The 23,389-nt window shown below is 34.6% G+C and overlaps 2 protein-coding genes across 26 annotated transcripts in view; both read right to left on the bottom strand.

Moving 5' to 3' along the window:
* Positions 1 to 250: 250 nt before the first annotated feature.
* On the bottom strand, positions 251 to 2,160 carry LOC140670563 (uncharacterized). Its single transcript, XM_072901221.1, has 3 exons — positions 1,819 to 2,160; positions 724 to 978; positions 251 to 493 (listed from the first exon to the last, which is right to left on the bottom strand). Exons 1-3 carry the CDS (start codon positions 1,861 to 1,863, stop codon positions 323 to 325), a joined length of 471 nt encoding a protein of 156 aa, XP_072757322.1. The 5' UTR covers positions 1,864 to 2,160; the 3' UTR covers positions 251 to 322.
* A 3,432-nt stretch (positions 2,161 to 5,592) lies between these two features.
* Positions 5,593 to 23,389, bottom strand: part of Shot (dystonin-like protein short stop) — a 109,494-nt gene continuing 91,697 nt past the window's right edge. For 15 of the 25 annotated variants that reach the window (XM_072900355.1, XM_072900354.1, XM_072900357.1 and 12 more), the window contains 18 exons: positions 23,284 to 23,295; positions 19,764 to 21,888; positions 19,431 to 19,678; positions 18,969 to 19,022; positions 18,287 to 18,364; positions 17,700 to 17,871; positions 17,488 to 17,605; positions 17,176 to 17,405; positions 16,945 to 17,062; positions 15,508 to 15,570; positions 13,570 to 13,718; positions 10,123 to 10,279; positions 9,910 to 10,041; positions 9,616 to 9,799; positions 9,037 to 9,099; positions 8,510 to 8,620; positions 8,083 to 8,142; positions 5,593 to 7,890 (listed from right to left, as the gene is read on the bottom strand). In XM_072900355.1, coding sequence (XP_072756456.1) covers positions 7,728 to 7,890; positions 8,083 to 8,142; positions 8,510 to 8,620; positions 9,037 to 9,099; positions 9,616 to 9,799; positions 9,910 to 10,041; positions 10,123 to 10,279; positions 13,570 to 13,718; positions 15,508 to 15,570; positions 16,945 to 17,062; positions 17,176 to 17,405; positions 17,488 to 17,605; positions 17,700 to 17,871; positions 18,287 to 18,364; positions 18,969 to 19,022; positions 19,431 to 19,678; positions 19,764 to 21,888; positions 23,284 to 23,295 — 4,237 coding nt within the window. In that variant the 3' untranslated portion in view covers positions 5,593 to 7,727. Of the gene's footprint in view, positions 7,891 to 8,082; positions 8,143 to 8,509; positions 8,621 to 9,036; positions 9,100 to 9,615; positions 9,800 to 9,909; positions 10,042 to 10,122; positions 10,280 to 12,629; positions 12,737 to 13,569; positions 13,719 to 15,507; positions 15,571 to 16,944; positions 17,063 to 17,175; positions 17,406 to 17,487; positions 17,606 to 17,699; positions 17,872 to 18,286; positions 18,365 to 18,968; positions 19,023 to 19,430; positions 19,679 to 19,763; positions 21,889 to 23,283; positions 23,296 to 23,389 lie in introns of all 25 variants that reach the window. The other 10 variants (XM_072900370.1, XM_072900372.1, XM_072900368.1 and 7 more) reach the window with 8 other exon arrangements.

Here is a 23,389-nt window from a genome sequence, read left to right on the forward strand (position 1 = left end):
TTACATTTAATTTCAATCTAAAAATTGATTAATAATGTTGCGTCTCACTTTTACCAAGAATTGTTCGAGATACATAAAAATAATGTTTCAGGTTTTAAAATACATAACAATATCTAGATAAATGTAGTGATATCTCCTTACGCATTATAATTTTCTAATATACTTCATAAAAATGTGTCATAACAATAAGAGTAATGCTAGAGATGCGTGAAGGAGATCGTGACGCGCATGGACTGGCAGGGAACATTTTCAAGACGCGTCGTGGAAGGAAGCCAAATCGCGGAAGGAAACCAACCGCTGTCTAATGTAATTATGCGTGCGTTTAGCGTACTCTCACGATACCACCATTTCCGACGACAGCCTGATGCGTGCCTGAATAAAAAGATCCATATGGCGGTCTATATATCGGTCCCAGACCCACTCCCACCAGTCCCGGATTCGTGGCTATGATCGGAAACGTGGGATTGATCGAATTAATCGGCCTCACCATGACCTGTACAATCGTAAACAATCGTACAACATACATGCTTTTGATTCCTCGATTTAATTTGCAGCATCTTTCGTCGCGCGAGATATCGTGCCATTTTCTTCGTGAGAGGAAAAGTCACCTCGAAATTGATAGAGGTGATCATCCACTATCTTTCTCGTTTTCTCTCTCGCAGAGATTTAATGGACTGTGCAAAAGAGAGCGCGGTTAAGAGTAACCGGATTATATATACCGACCTGGACCGGAAACGGGCGAACTGCAACGGCAATCGGCGCCTGTACAACGGCGGTGGTGACGTCAGGACGTAGAATCGTGTTAATACCGGTGATGGGATCGGTTGGGTAGGATGGGTAGGCTGGGTAGGGTGGGTAGAGTGGGAAGGTTGGGAAGGTTGGGAAGGGGAGGAGACGTCGGACACCGTTGGGTTCGATTAAGTTGTAACTTCCCTCGACTGCGTCGCCGTTCCGGGCCTCCCATCTGCGCCTTGCCGCCTAGGAAAAGTACGTGTTTATAATACTCAAATAAAAGCCAGTTCCACGTTCATTGTTTCATTTAAGTTCCGCGAACGGAACCCCGGAAATTTCTATAATTTGATAGAAACCCTCCACCCCCTCCCCGACAACAAATAACCGAATTAAATGGTATCGACAGGAATTTACTTTGCGAATTCGATAACATCGTTCAAACTCAACTTCCTTTTAATTACAAAGTCCGTCTCGTAAATCTAAATATCCCTTTCGAAGATTTAAGGGCCCAGTCTACTCTAGAAAGTAAAAAGCATCGATTTTTTTTTTATATTTTCCAAAATAAAAGAGAATACTTTTTTAGGCATATTGATCTTAAAATTTAAAATTTAAAATTATAATTCATAATTATTATTTTTCTTATCTTCAAGAAATGAATAAATTTCAGCAGAATTAAAATAACAATTTCAATATAATATTTCATACATATGCTACAGAGAATAAAATTAAACCGGTCAACTAGAACAGATCAAAATTTCAATACTCTTCAAAAAAATTCCTAAAATTTATCAATTTTTTACACTGCTAATGAACTGTATTCTTAATCGAGCGCTATCATTGATTTTTAATATGGTTTTAACTTTAGCATATTTTTAATTCTATCGAGAATCATTACATCTTCAATTCCTAAAATTTAATAATTTTTTTAAGCGACAAATATTTATACATAAATAATTTTCCTTGGAGTCGACTTGGACGCTGTATTTTTAGATGAACGATCAGAATTATATCCATTTAGTTTCGAGATATCCTAATTAAAATTAAACGGTCTATAAATATCTAGAAATGGTATTGCAAGGATGTTACCACCATCAGCCATGCTATAACCGAAGCTATATCGGGGATGCGCATTGTAGTTTTCGGCTGTGATAACTGTCGCCGGCTGTTGCGGAGACAGCTACTGCGATTGTACCTGGACCTGGATCAGTTTTGGCACGGGCGATGGCCACTAAGGCGGCGAAATAACCGATAATCTGTGTATCAAGAAGGAAATATCAGATATCGTCGACATCCTGGGTGGTTAACTCAAATATGCGGTTTCAACTAATACCGCTGATATTCGGGTCAGATGCATCGTAACAATTTCATTGAAGCTGCAATGAAATATAATTACACCTTACATCCAATAGAATCATATTTAAGTTATATTTTTTCTAAAATATAAAAACGACAAAAATTAATTTATTAAATTTGTTTATCAGTTTACTATAGTCTTATTAAAAAAACAAATTATTATTGACAAATTATTATTATAGCTTATGAAAAAAAAAATTAATAAATCAACGCAAATTAAATCGAATAAAAATTAACAAGTAATAAGTAGTAAGAAACAAATAATAGAATACTTTATAAGACATGATGATCACCGACAAGTTTGCGTATACTCGATATTCCTTGAACTGACTGCATGTGTTACACGACTTGGAGACTAGATTTTATACCAGTCGTGTTGGACCGTCCCCGCCCTTGCATCTCTATATCTTCCCACCCCACTCTCGTCGGGGTCAGTACGTGCATTACTCTATCCGGATTACAGATAAAGTATAACGTACGCCAATGTAGAATTGCGATATTACATATCGCTGAAAATTCCAAAGAATGTCATGTGAACAGAAGAGTACAAATATATCTAATAAAAAAGGAGAGCCTTCTATTCAATTTAAAATTCTCTCGAGAGTTAATATTTCCTCAGTAAAATTAAAACCGAACACGTGGAACTTCGATCCGAACGGGTTAAATTTTTGCATTATATATATTTGTTTTCAGTACCGATATCGTTTTCGAGGCATAACTAATTTTATCTAATAAAATGATATGACAGGAAACAGAATGAAACAATTAAAAAACCATGAATTTACCTACTAATAAAAAACACAAATCAAGCCATTTAATGCATTCTAAATTCCACGAGAAATTTAATTTCTCGAGATTCCAGCTTTATTTCAGTGGAATAATTAAAACCGTTATAAGAAAAAACATAATTATAAAATAAAAAAATGTTTTAACTGTTTTCTGATGATATTCAAATCAGGAATTTAATTTCGCGAAAAGATACTGTCGCGATTATGTCCAATTCAATTATTACTTATAGATTATTAAAACCTAATCTCCTTGTAATTTTTTAAACTAAATTAAATTAAATTATATTTTAATACGATCACGAAGGTCTTGTGGAGCAACCAGTCGACCTGTAATCAAATGTTCATCATGATCAAAGTGGTCCAGCTAAAACAATCACACGCTAAAAGAATGATCATATTATTCAGTAAAAGGCTTCGTTTACAATAGAGTCGTAAGTCTCAAGTCGTAAAAAATTAACCAATCACAGTTAAATTTAAAGAAGAATAATCGAATCAGATTGATTAATTTCTTACGACTTACAACTCTATCGTAGACGAGTTGTCACCTATTGCTGATTAAAGCTAATAATTGATGCCATTGCGACATATTGAGTAAGGAAATCTCGTTTTTATTAGTCGAGGATTGTTGTCAGGCCGACTTTTGATTAAATGCTGGTATATACTATTATATATACTATTATATATGTGCGCTTTATATGAGTCTAGTAGAGTAACTCGAGGATCCACTCGAGGAATCGTATGCTCATATCAGTAATTCTACCTGCGTTAATTCACAATATTTAGTTGTGTACATGATATTGAGTGTCTAAATACTCGCGTGTGTGTGTTCGATCCATGACACGTAAGAAAAAAATTGGACCGACTGTATGTACATATATACTATATATGAACATTTCATTACAAAAAATGTAACGTTGGATAATTAATCAGGGATTTGCTAACTCATTTTTTCCACAAAAATTAATTAATTAATTTACTTTATTATATTATGTTAACAGACTTTTCTTTTATATATAAAAAAAAGTATATACAAAAGTATTTATTTGTACAGCTGCTTTCTTCGCGGTACATTTATAAAATCAAAAATAAAATCGTTATATATATATATATAATGTAATCCACGTGCAAGAACATAAATATATGTGAAAATAATAAAATAAAAATATTTGAAAATTATTGAGAACTCTCAAAAATAAAAAAAAATAAAAAATAAAATGTTTTATATATATTCTATGTAATCCACATACAAAAAAATATGAAATAAAATATTTTAAAAGTAATTAAAAATTCTCGAACATTGGAAAAATATCAAGAAAATGTAATCAGCAAAGAAATGAAACAAACTAATTTTAAGAATAGTCAATAATTAAACTCTCCAAGTCAAAGTATCAAGAGAATATATATTAATTAGGTACTATATAATTAGCATATAAATAAACATTCCATGTAGTGTAATATTTCAAAAACTCTTTATTTATTATAAATCTTCCTTTTTTTTTTACACACTTCATAATAGTTCACATTTATGCAAGACTGTAATCCAAAAAATACTTTGCATTCATTACAATAATAAGTCATCCGATTTTCGTATCAATGTTTCTTTAATATTTTCCCCTGTTGGCTTATTACACACAGCATGGATTACAGTCAATCCAATTATTTCTTACGTTCATAGTTCGATCGCTGATGCGGATGCAGTGGCTTCATTATATATAGAAATATTGTGTTTCATATTCCGGATATGAAGAATTAAATGTTCACCAAAGCTATATCTGATAAAGAGAATGGCCAGATCTCGGAGTCATAACATTAGATAAAACGACTATGTGCAAGCGTTCTGTCTTTTTTCAACTATTATACCGTTTACTACTATATATTTTTTTTAAACTTAAAATATATTACTTACATCTCTCTAAACGTTTATTTTGTATATTATTAAAAAATTCCAAAGCCTATGACATCTTGTAACAGTATGGAATAATTATTACATTGAACGATATCACCGATTGTTATATCTCATACCTCTTACTAAAAACTCCAAATCTAAGGCCGATTAAATTAGAGAAGGATGTAGGAGAACATACACGTACAATGTATGATAAAAGCTGTATGATAAACACTATTTTGATACTTTACACACATTTCTCTATTACACGTACCACCGATATTTCGTGTCTCGTCTTAGCATTCAGCAAAAATATACCGATTACAACTGATCATATTTTTACGCATCGTGAAAATGTAAATCCAGAGTGTTGTAAAAAGTGCAAAAAATTTGTTTAGATGTAAAAATGTACCTTCGTGTAAATTACATGTCTACAAGTCACAGGAGAACCTCAACGAGAGACTTGATAAGCTTTATTAGCGAAGCATGCGCACGCAAAGCTGTCATCTTTTCCGCCAAATCCTCTCAAAATGTATCTGCTTGATATTATACATTGCATCCTGCCAGTTAAGACTAAAGGAATTGTGTTGGCACGTTATCCTCATTTGGGAAAATCCTATCCGTTCTCGCATAATCTTGTAATGCAGCTAAGTAGCCAAAACTCGATGCAGAAATGTAATCAACGACGGAAATTTGTATCCCGATGACAGCGATATTTGAATTAGAAAATACAAACTTGAAAAAAATACGCATTAAAATATTATATACACATTTTTACATGGAGTGTTTTACAACACTCGCTTAGGAAATGAAAAGAAAATCGGGAGTTGAGTCTTTATTGAAATATGTCAGGTGTGTGCGTACCTGTTATATTTTTCTTTTTGTCACTGCATTATTATTATTATTAGAATCGATACAGCACTTCTCGGTATGTGGAAAAGAAACAAAAAATCGTACCTTGAGAAGTTGTTAATAAGATTAATCGCATTTACGTAATATTTATAAGAGGGCAGCGAGTCATATCTCGTTATATTAATCGCATCTAAAAATATACATGTAAAAAAAATGGAAATGTCTTTTTTCAGAGTTTCTCTTTTTTTACCCGTCACCGAACAGGCCACTTCGCGCAACGGAATATATTTTACTTAGCTATATTCACACAATTTACTCTTTCTCTTTTTTTTTTAGTATTTTAACGCTGTTAGGTATGTTCCTTCGAACTCTTAAATCTCTCGCGTTAATCAATTGTAATTATTAATAATTATTGTATACAATTATATAATTAAATATAATTATAATTATATATAATTATATATGATATATATTATATATAATTATATAATAATTATTTTTCAATTATTATTAATCATTAATAAATCGATTCGCAAACGTGTAACAAAAGCGGGTCGCAAGTTAATCCTGAAGCGGATGCATAGATGACACACTTGCCACTCAACTTTTTCACTTAAAATTCCCTTAAATTTATTAATTAAGTAATCTTTTATAATGTAATATATAGAATATATTATAGAATAATTTTATATTTAATATAATTATTATATAATTCCGATTATAATATATTATAATATATTATAACGCTTGAAAAACAGCACCAAAATTGACATATATAAAAGATTTAAGAGATTAATTTAGAATAGTTATAGAATTGCGATTTTTAGATGCGACCGCTCGAGGAAAAACTTTTGCGTAATATATATCATAAATTTACATACATTTGTGTGTGATTATGTCATGGGTTTTTTTTACAAAACCATGAGATATTCCGTTTCGCAAGAACATAAATACGTCAAAATATTTCTCAAAGCAATATATTAGTCCTTAAAGAAAATTTTATAATCAAAATGGCTTGATTGCAACTTAATGGTTTTCTCTCTCTATTGGTCATATAACATACAAAAGAAACAAAAAAAAATTATCTTTCATTCGAATTTAACAAAAATATATGACTGATTAAAGATTTTATAATTCCATTTGCGAAACGGATAACAAAAATAAATGTTGAATCATAATCTAAAAACGCGCGCATACAGTTGATTTTTGTTTTTTTAACAAATGCGCATTAGACGTTGATTACGTCGTATAACTAATACAAATATATAAGTCAAGCAAGAATATTGAATAAATTAATGTCTTCAAGTGTGTACAATTTGCTCAATATCAGAAGTCAAAAATCTCATCGAGAAAACGCTCGATGATTTACACGACATATAAAACACGCAAAGGTATGCGTGCGACAAATGAGCAAATTATGCTATATTATAAAAGTAGTTACAGGCAACTAATTATATTTCAAAAACACAATAAGCGTAATTATAATACATATATATCGCTGATTTCTTTTTTTTCTTTTTACGTTAAAATCTTTTCAATATAGTATTGTCCTTATCGAGAAAGCAGCGAAGATATTGTTGTGTATCTCGCTTAAATATTTTCAGTTATATAGCATTACCCTGCACTTTCGGTAATACCGAGATTTAGGTATTTGTAACAATAATAATTTATGTCACTGTTATGGATTATTATAAACTAGATTTACGCTTTAAGCACTTTCTCTATGTAACGCGGGCACAAAATAAATACATTTCCCCCACAACTGTTTGTAATTCCCCTTATCCCCTAAGAGAGTATCAAATACTCGTTGGTATATCTGTATAATTTTAATGGCATTCGGTACTTGGTGAAACTCAACGAAATGCAAAGATCATATCGTAATTTCTAAATATCGTCATTTGCTTAGGAAATTTTGATCAAGTCAAATTTGGCATTCGTATATTACACACGCACTATCGTACACGATATCTATTCATATGTTCCCTGTAATACCATGCGGCCAGCTTTATAAATTTGCGACGGGGACGTTATTTTATATTTATATAATTTTCTCGCTCAGGCATACAATATATATACGCAGATTTTTTTTTATAAGCTACGCGTATTTGTTAAAAAGCTTATAATCGAAAGGGCGCGCGTTGATCGATCGGCGTAGGTTTTCCCTTTCGTGTACTCGGGGTCGTTCCTGACACGGACGTGTCGGAAGCCCCGGATGGCTTTCTCGATAATTTCGAGGACGGTGGTAACGGTGTGCTGGATCCACTGGACGGTGTGCGTACCCTGAAACAAATGATCACATTACGTAATGCACACAGTTACCCTTGTGCGTTTTACCTTTCAACAACGTTGAAGCCGCTCGAATATGCAAATTGCAAATCAAAGATATTAAAGTATCTTTTTTTTTTTCTTTAAGCGAAACGAGACAAAAAAGTAAAACGAGTGAAAAATTTGTGAATGAATATTAATTTTTACCTAGCTTGTTTAATGGCTGTTGGTATGTTAGTTGCTGAATTTGTACACACGGAGCTGCTCCTAGCATTGTGAAAAGAAAATGTTGTTAGTGTTGACAAATATAAAACGATCACGATCACACACAAGCATTTCACAAAAATAAAAATAAATATATAAGATAACATTGAAATGATGATACTTTATAAATTTTTGCTGCATTCTTGACATGATATTATTACATGAAGCAAGCTAGTCTTGTGAAATGATAAAAAGCGAATTGTAAAATTGAATATTAATGACAAATGTGATGGAATAATAATGGTATCAATTGCGAGCACCCCAGAAAACAAAAGACAAAAACAAAACATTCGTAAGAACAAGAAACAAAACGAGTGTAAGAAGAAACGGAAAACGGGTTACACATGTAAAAGCGCAAGTTCAGCCATACCCAGTGGAATCGGTAGAAATCGTAGAATGGTTGCTTTGAGTCGACATATTGCTGGTAGTCGACTGAGGAGATTTTATATCCACGCCCACATACACGGGTATCCTAGAGCGGCTAAGGCATTAACGAGCAATCGAAACGTCATTTTATTGCACGAACTGTATATTACATATATTACATATTTGTAAGTATATGACAAAGGGGTCTCTTTCTAGGTCGCACGAAAATTGAACGAGCAAAGAAACAGAAATAAAGAAACAGAATGGAAAGGAGATACAATCAGAGATTGAAATAAAACAAAATAAATTTAAATGTATATCACCGTCACCACGTGTTTTATGCAGAAAGCAATACCCTATACCCATAAAATACCTTGCGACCTTCTAATCTTGCGCTTTGCATTTTGCTATAATTCTTATAAATGCGAAACAAAAAATAGAATAATAAAGACATAATGCAAAGTGCAAGAATTCGCTTTTCCGAGCCGGTTTTATTCGAAATTATCGATTTTATTCGTTAATTTGCTTTACCTGATAGGTGTGCTGACACCAGTCAGGGTTGGAATGCTCGAAGCTCTATAGATTGAACCAAACCTAAAAAAACGTTGTTAACCAGATCCGTTAATGATTATTGAAATATTATAATCGATCGATTAGTCATATATAAATGGTTAACACGAGATGTAATAAGGTTCAATAAATCGATATGTAATGTCATTGCAAATCTCTCTTAGGAATTTAGGGAGTTTTGCTCCTTCATATGTTAGTACTTTGACGGTATTTTACGTGGTACGTATCGTATGCAGTGGAATCGTAACACTTAAATTTATATATCGAAAAATAAATAAATGAAAGAATAAAAATAAAGATGAAAAGAAAAATTAAAAAATTCGGTAAGTAAATTTTCGATTGCTTGGGAAAAAATAACATATCGAACCATCGCAATCAGTTTAATGTAGGATGAGGTGATGCTAGATGCTCGATTATCGTTGATGCAAACGTTATAATAATCAGTTACGTATGTTTCTATTTATGGAACACACTGATGCGAGTTAGTCCGTTATTCGTTTTACATATTTCGACGAAAAGTAAATGTTGCGGACTACAAACCTTGAAGGCACCCCACTGGCAGGGCTGATCAATCCCGTCGGGGTACGAGGTCGCGAACTCGAACCGTTCACCGGAGTCGTAAGTTTCCTACCCGATATACTGTTGTGTCTACTAGACGTCGGTGTATTGCTGGAACCACCCACGACGGCCCTTCGCGGAATGCGACTCGGAGTGCACGAATCGTCTGGACAAGAGACATAACATTTTGACAATTTATTCAATTATACAAAAAAAAAAAAAAAATCATAAAATAATATATGTATGCAAAATAGAAGCCAGAAATGTTTTTCCTACCATCCAACGATTGCGTCGATCCATAACGACTAGGTGGCTTGCTTCCTTGTCTCGATGCGGGTCGGCTGCTCGGTCTACTAGTAGGTCGAGAGGCAGGTCTTGACGTTGGCCTACTAGATGGACGGCTACCACCTGCGGAAATGGTTAATTGTAGATGTTATTTTGATCGGTAATATTTTCTTCACAGATTCTAATTTTAGAGTGACAGCTTACCAGGCGTCACGGTGGACCTATAAGGCGTGCTGGTTTTCCTAGTTATCTTGAAGGAACTTTCGTTGTCGCTAAGGCTGTCCGGCGTGCCGGCGCTCAAGGATGAACGCGAGGCTCGCGATTGACCCATAGGTACGCTGCGAGCACTGCGTTCTCTCACCTAGATGGTGAAAACAACAATTTATAAAGTTTACATGTAAACATAAGCAGGAAGAAGCAAGAGAAGCCGTTATGATTCGCATTTAATCAACGGAATCATCAGATAAATGTGATTTTGTGTTACGCGTTCTCTGCCGGCATAAATAAAATTATTAAATTATCAACACCGCAAAATGTATTCGTTGCAAGTTACGTCGCAAAAGTTGTTAAAGAGCTACTGAAGAAGGAAAAAAATATCTTCTGCTCTTACAATACAATAGCATTAATTTTCGTGAATTAATAAAAGCAAAATAAAATAATATTTAATAAAGTGAGGAAAAATATATATATATATTTAAAATACAAAATAATGCTTTCTCTAACATTTACTACAAAAAAAATAGTCTACAACAAAAACGTAAAAGAAAGGACTACTATGACATAAAAATAATATGACTTCAATTATTGCTTGAATTTATTGTAAATAACTGCAACGAATAAAAAATAATGCAAAAGAAATTTAATTATTATTACATAGATTGATAAATCTATTCAACAGTTTAACAGGCAACATAAAGTATATAGTGTCCAACTGATCAAAATATAAGTACCGATTTGCGGTCCCTTACGCTTGTCGAAGTGCTATCATTACTGAAAATACAGAGGTTGAATAATATAGGAATAAAATAAAACTGCTACCATTTTTACCAGAGTCGAATAAAGCTCTATATTACTGTCATGCAAACTTACCAGAAGAAGTTGGGAGAGATACAGTAGCTTATGGTGATTCGAGGTATCTCCGATCAATGCCACTATGCAGGCAGTAATACAGGATACGACATTCGTTATGCATATTCAATGTTTAATAAATTAACTACATATTCCCGCGATGCACGTTTATTTCGTTGTATGAATAAACGCAAATTTATTTTTGAAATTTCTAGCTGCTTAAAAAACAATTTCATCAACAGTTATTATTACCGGGCATGAGACATAAGACATGAGACTTTGAAAAATGCATACGAGAATTGAGGAATTAATCTTGGAAAAATTGCATATCGCGAATTTATTGCTTAAGATTTGTGTTTCATATTCGTATAAAATGACAATCAGCTAAATCTCTTCATGCTCACAGTAGGGGATAGATTGTGTCAATCATTCTCTACCGAGGGGCAAAGGGGCGGGAATTAGAGGCGTCGATAAATAATTCTGACGATAAAATCAGACATATATTTGACAATCAACTAAAGAAAAATCAATTCGATGCAAAGTGATGCAGATAATGAATGATGCGACAAAGTGTTGCATTTTACAAAAGTGGCGCAAACGTGTGCTACGAATCTCTTAATCGAAACACTCAAAATACATTTATCAGACGCGCAAGAAATCCTCATCATGCGATTTTTTATAGAAAAATAACTAACAGGGTGTCTACTCAAATCTTGCAAAAAAATTCTCTGAAAATTCTCTCTGGTCTTCCGGATATTTTTATTCAAAATTCCAAGAAAATATTTAAAAGATTTCTTCATGCAATTAAAATAAGATTTATTCTTTCTTCGAAAATAAAATTTTTTTATGTGTTTTATCTTTACGTGTATGTACGTGTAAAAAACTAAAAAAATATTAATACATAACGTTTCTATTTATATATCACTAAAAATTATAATAAAGGATATGTACAGCATATTTTCAAAATTTTGTCAAGATACTAAATATATAAACTGAAATAGATATATATTTTAAACATATAATCTACTTGGCTTGCTAAATATTTATAATATGAGAGCAAACTTATCAAAGAGAGATTTTTTTTTAATTTTCCGACTTCCAAAATTTCATAAGAACTTTCTAATTTTTTCAAGTACAAAAAAAATCTCTAAGAATTCCAAATTTTCCACGGAGTAAACACCCTTAAAATAAAATGGCATGACATATGTGTGTAATAATAAATTGAAAACTAAAACTTTTATTTCCAAACCCTCCTTCTCTCCACTTCTATCCAATTTCCTTCACATTATTTATTATCTTTAAGTGTGACACGATTCTTCCGACATGCATTGATTACATTATAAATTACATCGCAATTAAAAAAGCATTTGTGATAGATTATAAATAATAAAATATTTGATTATTCATAATCCTTGGACAATTGCTCATTTATCGCAATATTCATGATATATAGATAGAAGAATAGCATACAGAGAGGAGAAGCAGACACGGAACGCAGTCTACGGAAACGCGTAATCACACCGTCGATCGATTCAAGTTATGTCAAAGTAGCCGTACTGGAAACCCAAACTCAAGTGTGTCAATGTATGCAACAACACCACACGAAACGGCAATAGAAAATTGAGAAAAATTTCGTTATTTACCCAATGATAAGAGGGGGCGTGCATGTGGAGGGGATACGAGCACGGGAGGTCCTCCTTTTGCCTCAAATTCTCAAATATCGGCATCAGCTGGCTCATAAACTCCTCCGCTACACCACAAACGAAAATCTTTAGATTCCTCATGCAATCGCAGCGATCGCTCATTAAAGCTTTCACTTCATTGAGAGTGAAAAATATTCCTGAAACGTACAGCTATATTTCCACGCTAAAATGATATAAATATATTCGTTTTTCCCTCGACTTGAATTACGTAATCGTACAATCGTATTTTTCTGTTTCACAAATTAATATAATTATTACTTCCATAATGTTTTTAATTTCGTAATCGAGGATCGGTGAATGGTGTAGAGAACTTGGGATGTGCTCCTCTCGCCAAAGCAACGAGGTCGGGAAAGGATCTCCGGAGAAGATAGGCAAAAGACATTTACGAAATCGCGTCTCCTGAGGTTGGACGGTTGAAAAAATTCAAGACGCAGACACAACGGATTTATCTGGAGCGTCTGAGTCTTTAATCGATTGACAGTCGAACCGTATTCGCAAGATCGACCGATATGATAAAAGTAAACAAGCGTTATTTATTTCTAGCTCTGCCTCTACGTGTTCAACCAACGTAACTATCTGAAAAAACTGCCATGCTCATGCTAAAAATCAAACGGACGAATTGTAGAAAAATATGCGACTACTTACGTGAGATCGTCGATGAGGACGTCGAGTAGACGGACATTGACAGAGAGTTGTCGAGGTATAAAAAAAAAAAAAATGGACGTGCAACTTCATTTTTCTAATCTACTGGTATATCGACTCGACTGGTATGCAAAGTTCAACAGTTTATACTTTATAAATTAACGGCAGAGAAATAAAAGATTCGGCGAAAATGAGTACCGTGCGTGCTTTGCCGCACCTGACCCCTTTCTTTCCTTACCTTGGTGATCGGTCCAGCATTGGTGGAGGATATTGGACGCTGGAGCGTCGAAGTCGGACTCGGTTTGGACCGGAAGGCCGTCATGGTCTGGCTAACACCGTCCGCTAGGATGAATTGCTCCCGCAGCTCGATATTCGTTCTTCCCTTGGCTACAGTGTGTTGCGTGCACGCAGTTAGGGAAGAGGCGTTGGGGGATGCGGGGGGTATATGAGAGAACAGGTGCCAGAAAGAGATTTGAAATTTGCACAAAAAATGAAAGAGAAAGAGAAAAAAGAGAGAGAGAGAGAGATAGAGAAATGACATCGAGATGTGATAACGAACGCGAGAGAACGATGTGATAAACAACGGGATAAAAAAAAGAGAAAACAAATAAAAATGAATAAATATCGGAACGACAACATCCGGAACGAGAGTTGTGAATTGTAGGGAGCGGAAGGTGTGTGACGATATTTTTTTTTTTTACATATTCACAATATCAAAGGCATGCGCGTTATCAATGAACAGCGGCAATAAAAGGATAGGGAAAGTACAGTTTTAAGGCGAGAAAGTAAAAGGCGAAAAAATGTATTACGATATGCGTGCATGTTTCGAGTACGTGTACAAGTGTGAGCGAGGCGTAAATCCAGGTTTATATGTTGTATATGTATGTTTAAAGTGTCATGGAAAAAAAAGAAAAGAACAGCGTATTTAGAATATATATGATCGAAAAAAAAAAAATCTAATATATATATATATATATAGTAAAATCGAAATAATTTCAGATGTAAGCTTATTATAAATATAATTACTCGAGACTAGTTTTACGTTATTATATGGTCATCACACAGAGATAAGGTTTGCGATACAGAAGTCACTATCTAAATATTCTGCCACTGAGATTCAGCTTCGTATAATACAACATTAATAAAATACTGATTTCCATACTCAAGATATTTATATAAAATGTGCGATTCATGCGACGAGAAGATTATTTTGTCACATATAGATTATATGTTTTTTTTTTTCTCTCTATAATAAACTGTAAGCAAAAAATATAATGGGTCGCTTATTATCGAACATTTCATAATACATATCCTGAGCAATTAATTTACGCATTGTACTTGTAATCATGCCAAAAGAAACCAATGTATCTTAATTGATGTAACATTTTAATAATAAATTAAATAAAAAAAAAAAGCCCGAGAAGTTTTAAGTATATTTACATTGTATAAAATTTCCTTTTTTTCAATATTAATTTTAAAAAAATAATACTTAAAAAACACCAAACATGCATTGGTTGTCTTGTAGCAAAGACATGAAAATTTCTACAGAGGGGGCTACGAATAATCTTTGCAAATAAATGTATAAAACAATCACATTGAATATCACAAGATTGTGTGCAAGGATAGAGCGTTCACACGAGAAATAAATTGAGTAAAAATCTAATTAATGGAACCAACCACCACAAATAAAAAAAAGTTACAGAACGCGGAGAGGAAAAAAGAAACGAAACAACAATTGCGGCATCACTAAACATAGATTTTTTTTTTTTTTTTTTTTTTTTTTTTTTAAACGATTGACATTACGTAGCGCAATTAATCAGAGCTTATATATTTCACTTCTGTATCAAATCTATATATTTACCTGACTCGGAAAAGAGTAGTCAATATTCAATCGTTCAATCATATGATACAACCGCATATGGACATACTCGAACAAAAAGAGATGACACTTGGGAAAATTAGTCCGGGCAAGCGAACAACGTCTCATGCACCATACGTAGGGATGTCACCTTCATGGTCTATACCAAATATTAAACAATAGTAGCTGCAGTTATCGCGGGGACATCGTTTCTCCACAACTGGAGTTTCGAATGAAATTTTGTAATAAACGATGAAGCGAGTTTCTCTTCGACGTATAGACCACGAAGGAGTTATGTGCACGTAAAACAATTCTCACCGAGCGGACACCAACCCTCATGTTGTTCCGGTTTGTTAGGATCCGGTATTGGCATTAGAAAAACTTAACGAGTTAATCACGATTCGAGAGACAGAGTCGATTATAAAGCGTCCAAAAGATGTACAGCCATGCAAAAATCATTCGTCGCGGTTTTTCAAGATTTTTATAATCGCAAAAAACGCATTCGAGAAATAAATTTGTGAAACAAGAGTCGCGTAAAAACAAAATAAACGGAAATATTTGTATCGTAAAGTTGAACGTACGGAATGTAAGAAGGAATGGAACGATGGATAGTACAAGGGACAGTAGTTGTGTTAGCGTTAGTATTTTATAGTCAACAAGATGTTAGATTTTATATATATATATATGCCTATTGTAATATATTACCCTCTACCTATACTCTATCCATGAGACAATATCTACTGTACCAAAAGAGAATCCTCTGACGGAGAATTAGTGATTATCTTGATATCCGAGAGAGACGAGTATCAACTATCGACGTACAGAGTGAAAGTAAAAAAGAAGTACAATAGGAAGATATAATAGAATAAACGGACACAATTTTTCACGCAATTTAATCAAATAAATCATCGTCATGCAATTATTGCAAGTAGCGCGAACCGAAAATATAATATGGAAAACAATTATATGGATGGTATAAACAATTCCAAATTAATATCAATTAAATCAATACATGTGGTTAAAAAATGGTTACTAGATAAGTAAAAGCAAAAATAGCAAGTGTGGACACTACCCTCAATTGTCCATTAAATGTTAGATATCTACTGTTAAATATTAAATATTAGATTTACGTTAAATTGCGTTTACTATGATTAATGGCAATGGTTTAACACCTCAGGAGTCGAAATCGTACATATATAATAATAAATATCATTTTAGTACTTATGATAACAGCATACGTATAGTTATATCGAATCAATATTCAATTATGCTTTCGTTAATGATATTTTCACAAATGGCATTACATTTTTTATATTTAATGCAGCAAAGCAAATTAATATCGATTAATATAAAGTAAAAATGATGAAAACAAAAACGTTAACAAATAATATTCATTAATGATGTTATTAACAAATATTTAAGAGTACGTCATTATCGATAATTAGAAAATTAAACAGGAACGTAAGTTTAATTGCCTCTTAGGAAAGGAGAGAGAGAAAAGGAGATAGTGTACTGACATTTCTTTCGAAAGTTATTTCAGTTGCTTTTGTAAAAAGCAATTCGTCTTGCAAACATGTTTCGCATTTAGCAATGGAACTGTTCGATCAATTACTGGTATTTCCATTCGGTCAATCACTTTCCTTTGATATTAAAGAAAGAATTGTGTGGATAAAAAAAAACACACAATTTATCTCAGCCTAATCTCGGATCACCTACAAATATTTCGCAGATTAAAAATTCGCGGTGAATACTTACCGCGGCAGGGATCGTTCTTCAAAAGGAATTCATCTAGCGCTACCCAGCCTCCACCGACACGTACCATAACAGTAGAACGTAGGATTCGAACCAATCGCAGCTTCTGGCTGTCACCAAACTACAACCATACAGTTTTATGTGATTAAAATGTACACTATTATCGATATTAATTAATTGTTATTAAAGCTATTCACCACAACTTTGTATTAGATTATAGCATTATATACATACCCTATATTTCCCTTCTCCAACTTGGAAAACGCGGAATTTCTGACGACACGTGCACAGCATAACTAGCCGCTTAACTTCATCGTGTATCTTATCTGTGTCGTTGTAAGTACGTCGTTCTTCCCAGTCGGGTCGCAGAGCGGCGATAAACTCTTTCCAATCTATCAAGCCCTCGCCGTGACGATCAAAGAGATCAGCAACGGCACCCATTTCCAGACGAGAAGTCTCGAATTCTACAAATTGAAAAATCAAGATATCAGAAAACACGCACAGCAGCGGATGTGCTCTTGTTTGGAAGAAAATGCGAGAAAGTACTTGTGTTCATAATTCCTTGAATAAAGTCCTCCCTCGGAATAAGTCCATCATTGTTTTTGTCCATCTTCCTGAATAAATCAGTCAGCCTAGATTTCTTGTGATTCATGAATTTCAGGAACTGCAATTAAATAACAAATTTTATATATTCTTATACACGGATTTGTCTGCCCAAAAAAAATATTCCAGACGAATTTGTGTCGCGAGCCTCTTACCCGTTTGCGCCAATCTTCCCAGCTAAAGTTAGCAACACGATCCAGCTCTTGGATATAATTGTACTTGTCCTGCAGACGACGTTGTCGTTCCCACGCCAGCATCCAAACATGACGCCACTTATCCCAGAGCAGTTTAACTCGTGGACTACGGAATTCCGGTTCGGCTCCTTTGCTGCTCGAATAAGGAAGGAATCATCATGAAAAAGTATAACACAAACATGTACATACAAATATAATACAAACGTATCTAAAGGTAAAAATGATGGTCATCTTCTAATCTAAAAAGATACAACAATATTCGCGAGAGTAAAGGTTCAAGAGTATAAATATAAATGTTGCATTTTAGGAAATAAAAAATTTCACACTTTCAAGACAGATGATTTTGTGAGCGAAACGAGTAACAGTTCATCAAACCCAACCACATTTCATCCCGCAAAAAAACAAAAATCCCATTACCGAATCATTAGCGAGTCGTACGATACGTTGAATCGTACACATCAAAGCGCACTTAATGCCTGTATGATTCTGGATTCCGGTGAATATAGGGACGCAGAATGAACTGACAAATAAAATTAAGCGTAACGAACCTTCCTTTGGGCGGGAAGCGTGGACCGATGTGTGGCAATGAAAGATCTGGCGTTCTGTCACGACCTGGGCTGCCTCGGCTAAACAGGAACATGCGTCACATCACTCAAATACTTTCTACTAAATAAGGCATCTATAGAAACGTTGCTGACATCTCAGTAGTCTATAGATTGTTTATTTATGTGATAGTATTGGACTCTATGTGAAAGATAGTGAGAATTTTTTTTATCAAATATATAATTTTTTTTTCACGCAAACTATATTTGATAAATGTCTAGGAAATCAGTTCCATTTTATGTTGGAGAAAAAAAATTGTCAATTGTAAATTAATGTCTTAAGCTGTATGTATTATAATGACGTAACGTACATATAACACAAAATATGTAAGTAATAAAGTAAGACACTGCAAACGTTATGTACATACATTGTGGACAATCACGAGTAAAAAGCAAGTGAATTGATACATTTGATGTTTCTAAATTGAAAATTTTTGCTGTTGCAAAATTATTGTGCGAATAAGAATTATTGTATGGTGAGAATGTGTTGTGTCTTGAACATTAAAAAATACACAAAAAAAAAAAATTGTCATCCACTACAAATGTACGTATTAAACATGCTATACTTACAAAAAAGCTATGCGATTAAGTTGTGTAAGAAAGATTTATGTTACGATGAACAACGCACCTTTGTTTACGTGGCTGAGGCTGCTCATGCTCACTATCCTGATAGAGATCCTTACTGAAATTCCATTGCAAAAGCAACATATCATGCGACAGTTAAAGACACGAAACACAAAAGAGATTCAATACATAAAAGACAACAACGATTGCAAGCTACTAGCAAAGTGAAAGATTTTGATGACTTTTTCAAATACGATGATCTGAATCTTCCGCTAAAATTGCATAGTACAACACACTAAAATAATTAATTAAATGCACAAAGATACAAATGTAACACAAATATGACTAGGATGTAAATGAAACTTAACGATTTGAACACAAACTGAGGATAAGATAGTACATTGCTTTGGATGATATTATCAGCATCCATGATATATCTGCATATACTTAATAAAAAATGAAAACTTCCATTATATCCAATATTATAACATTATACATATAAATTTTTATATTAATAAATACGTACGTAGGCGCAGGCGATCTAACTTTCGATATCTTTCTCGCATCCTTAATTGGCTTAATTTGTCGGGCCTTGCACACGCGGTCGACCTCGTTTTGCCTTCGACTGGTGTTTTCCATAAATTCTCTGTGATCTGCAATGAGCATTTCAAGCGTAGCCCTATCGTCGGGCAATGGTTCCGCCTCCAAGGCATTCAAAGTGTTCTCCAAACCTTCGAGCCAGGCCAATAGCTCTTCGAGAAGATTGTCAAGGTCCTGAAAAATGCACGTATAACAATATTAATTTTCTTACACAGAATAAAATATTATGAGTGTACAAAATAGAGGGCATAGTACGAACTTGTAGTCCCTGCATGTGGTTCTCCAGTCTTTGATTTCTTTGATAGGCCCATGTCGCCACTTCTTCCCATCTGGATTGAATAATCGTGATCCAGTGTTTGATAACGGCGGCACCATCGGGATGAGCTTTTCCGAGAATAATATGCGCCAATTCTAACGTGTGGTCCTTTTCAATTTCTTTAGACTGTAACTCGCGGAGGAATCTCTGGTGTTCCATCAGCTGGTTCCTGCTCTCTTGCTCATCTTCCGGCAACGGTCCGGCGAATCGCAATTTCATTTCCGCGTCGCTCAACCATTCCAACAACACATGCACAGCTTTGTGTAGTCGTTCAGCCTCTCTGAGAGCTTCCTCTAACTGCAAAGACTTCTTCGACGAGAGACTAGTCACTCTGTCCCAGAGACTATTCAATTCGGACAGCTGCGATCGGATCATCGACGCGTCTTCAATGGAAGCCTTAGATTCTAGCTCGCGACCAGTTTTGATAACAGACTCCATTTGCGAGGCACGAGATTCCAGGTCTCTCTCAAAAGTCTTGTGCTGCTCCATTAGATTGGTCACCGTATCTAAATCGCCGTGCAACGGTCCGGTGTTGGCCAAGTATTTTTCTGTCTTGTTCAGCCAATCCAGCAGTGCTTGAATCGCATCCTTAAACTGTCCAGAGAATAGCAAGGCCTCTTCCAATTTCCTCTGACGATCCACGCTTTTATTGCAGACCGTAATCCACTTGTTTTTCAACTCGTTCAAAAGTTCCCTCAAAGCAGGCTCATCGGTTTTCGGTGCTTTATCTTTCAATGTTTTACCATTCTTCATAGTGGTATCGTACGTGCTTTGCTTAGCACTCAGCGCCTTTTGTATTTCACGGTGTCTGTTGAGGCGCGATTTAATCTTATCCGGATCGTTACCACCAAGTCCGTCAGCGGCAACTTCATCTAATGTTTTCTCGGTGTCATCCAACCAATACATCAAGTTTGACCAGCTGTCGTGGAATTCTCTAGCTTCCTTGTAACCATGATCCAAGGCCCTCGTTCTCTCGGCCGATTTGGAGACCACACGCTCCCATCTGTGTTGCACGCTGACGAGCAAGTTTCTTATAAGAATCACGTCCTGTTTTTGAGAAAAGTATTTGAGATGAGTACCCTTTTTATCGAGATTCAACATGGTCTCGCGATGAACGCCAACGTCTTTTTGGAACGCTTTGTGTTCCTCGATTTGTTGAAGTATGGTCTCCATGACCCTCGAGACGGGTTTGAGATTTGTCAGAATCTTTTCAGCGTTGGTCAACCAATCGACGAAGGCCTGTAACGCGTCGTGGAACTCGGTGGCTTCCTTCAGAGCGATTTCCAATTTTATCTTCTTATCGCTAGCGCGCGCAAGAACGTTATCCCATTTCTGTTTCAATGTTCGAAGATTGTGATTCAAGCTACCAGCACTGGTTGTATCTGCTTTCTTTAGGTACTCCTGTCCTTGTTGCAACACCGTCTCAACTTTCGGACGGTTTTGCTCCAGCTCGTTGTACACTTCCATGAAACGTTCTAGTTGTTCGGATGCCGTCTCGGGCAATCCACCAACGGGCTTGGAGGCTACTATCATGCTATCAACGTCGCTCAGCCAGGATAACAGGTCCTGTATCTCGGCGGTAAAGGATTGCGCCTCTCGTAAAGCGTCCTCCAATTCTCGTTGACGATCAGCGGCGCGTTGCAGTAGATCTCGCCAACGGCGGTTCAATGTGCCTAATTTGTCAGCTGTAGTGGACGCTTCCGCGGTACCTTTGCCATCCTCGATCAATTGACGTCCAGCGTCATTCAGAGTGTCAACGCTGGTTTGATGAGCCTGTATATCGTTCACTAAGACTTTCAGCTTGGCCAACTCAACCTCGATTACTTGCGGGTCGCCCGCTACTGGCTTGAGACTATCCAAGGTTGTATCGGTTTTTTCGATCCATACCAACAACTCGTCCAAAGCATGCTGGAATTGACCGAGTCGCAATAATGCGTTCTCCAGTAGTCGTTGCCTCTCCACCAAGCCTCTCAATAATCCGTCCCACCGCCTGTTTACGTCACCGAGCGGTTCCTTGATGGCTGCAGCTTGTTCAGAAGAGGTTCTTTCTGTTAATTCGGCCGCTTGCCTAAAAAAGACAACAATGTTAGAAAATATGTCGCTATATATTTCTTGATACAAAATGGAGCAGTAACTCTATTCACTTAGAATACTTCCACTATTTATACAGAGATATGAAAATATTGTAAATACGAAAATTGTATAGCATTAAGAAAGCTATAATATACTAGTAATAATTTTTCTGTAGGGGGAGACTCTTCGGAGATTTGAAGGTCAATCTAATTTTTTAAATGAAATCAATTTTTAATTTTTTTTTTTTAATATAAATCGATTTCTCGTAATATTCTATGTAAAAAATTATAAGAATATAAATAATAACCAAAAATTGAATAGTTTACGAGATATTTTATATTTTAATTTGACATAATTTTACAATTTTACATAAACTATGAAATATCTCGTAAAATATTCATTTTTAGATTAGCATGTCTTAATACTTTTATGCACAGAATAATGAAAGAAATCAATTAGCATAAAGAAACAAATATGTAATAATATAGTTGCTCTTTTCAAATTCATATTTTTTTCTTGAAAACTGTGTTTTTTTTTAGGCTAATTGATTCTCATTATTCTATACATAAAAATATTGAGGCAAGATAATCAAAAGATAAATATTTTGAGATATTTCATTGTAAAATTATGTAAAGTTAAAATATAAAATATTTCGTAAACTATTCAATTTTTTTATCATTATACCCTTATACTTTTTGCGCAGAATCTTACAAGGAAATGAGTTATATAAAAAAATTATAGTATTTCCAGTTAAAAAAGATCTTTAAATCTCGGAAGTGCTTTCGTCTACAAAAAAAATTATTACTAGGATATTATAGCTTTCTTGATGCTATACAACTTTCTATAATTATATAATAATATTTTATATCTCTTATATTATTTTAATATCTTGTAATTAATATGAATAATATTTTTATATCTCTAAAAATGCGGAAATATTCCAGGACAAAGTTACTGCTTCATCCTGTATATGCGGCAACATGTGTAATATATGTTGCTGTATACACTCAAACCGCACAACATTGAACACCACATTATCTATCTACAGCGAGGACGGGTATAAAAATTTCAATGAGTTTAACTACCGAGGGAATTAATATCAACTGCAACATTAATCAATCCGGCTTCCACATTATTTCTGTCAAAAATATAAATTGTATTATCACATCTACGAATTGTCGTGTGATTGATCACTCGATCCACCTGCTACATGCGGCTGAGTAATTTACCTTGGAATAACATAAATAAAGGAAGGATTCGATTAAATGTGTGACATAAATTGTGTTAAGGGGCTGCAAGAGTATTAAACTAAACGGAAAGTAAACACGTTGAGAACAACATGAAGCCATGCTCTAACTACCAGCGACAACACAAAGAGAGATTGACTTGCCTTGTCAGACTCCTGTGTTCGGGAACCGGCGCAGAGAAAAACAAAAATCGGGATTAGAATTTACGTTTATTTTTTGAAGGTCTCGTCGCAAATAATTCTCGAACGG

The sequence above is a fragment of the Anoplolepis gracilipes genome, chromosome 10 (assembly GCF_047496725.1).
Source record: "Anoplolepis gracilipes chromosome 10, ASM4749672v1, whole genome shotgun sequence".
Lineage (NCBI taxonomy): Eukaryota > Metazoa > Arthropoda > Insecta > Hymenoptera > Formicidae > Anoplolepis > Anoplolepis gracilipes.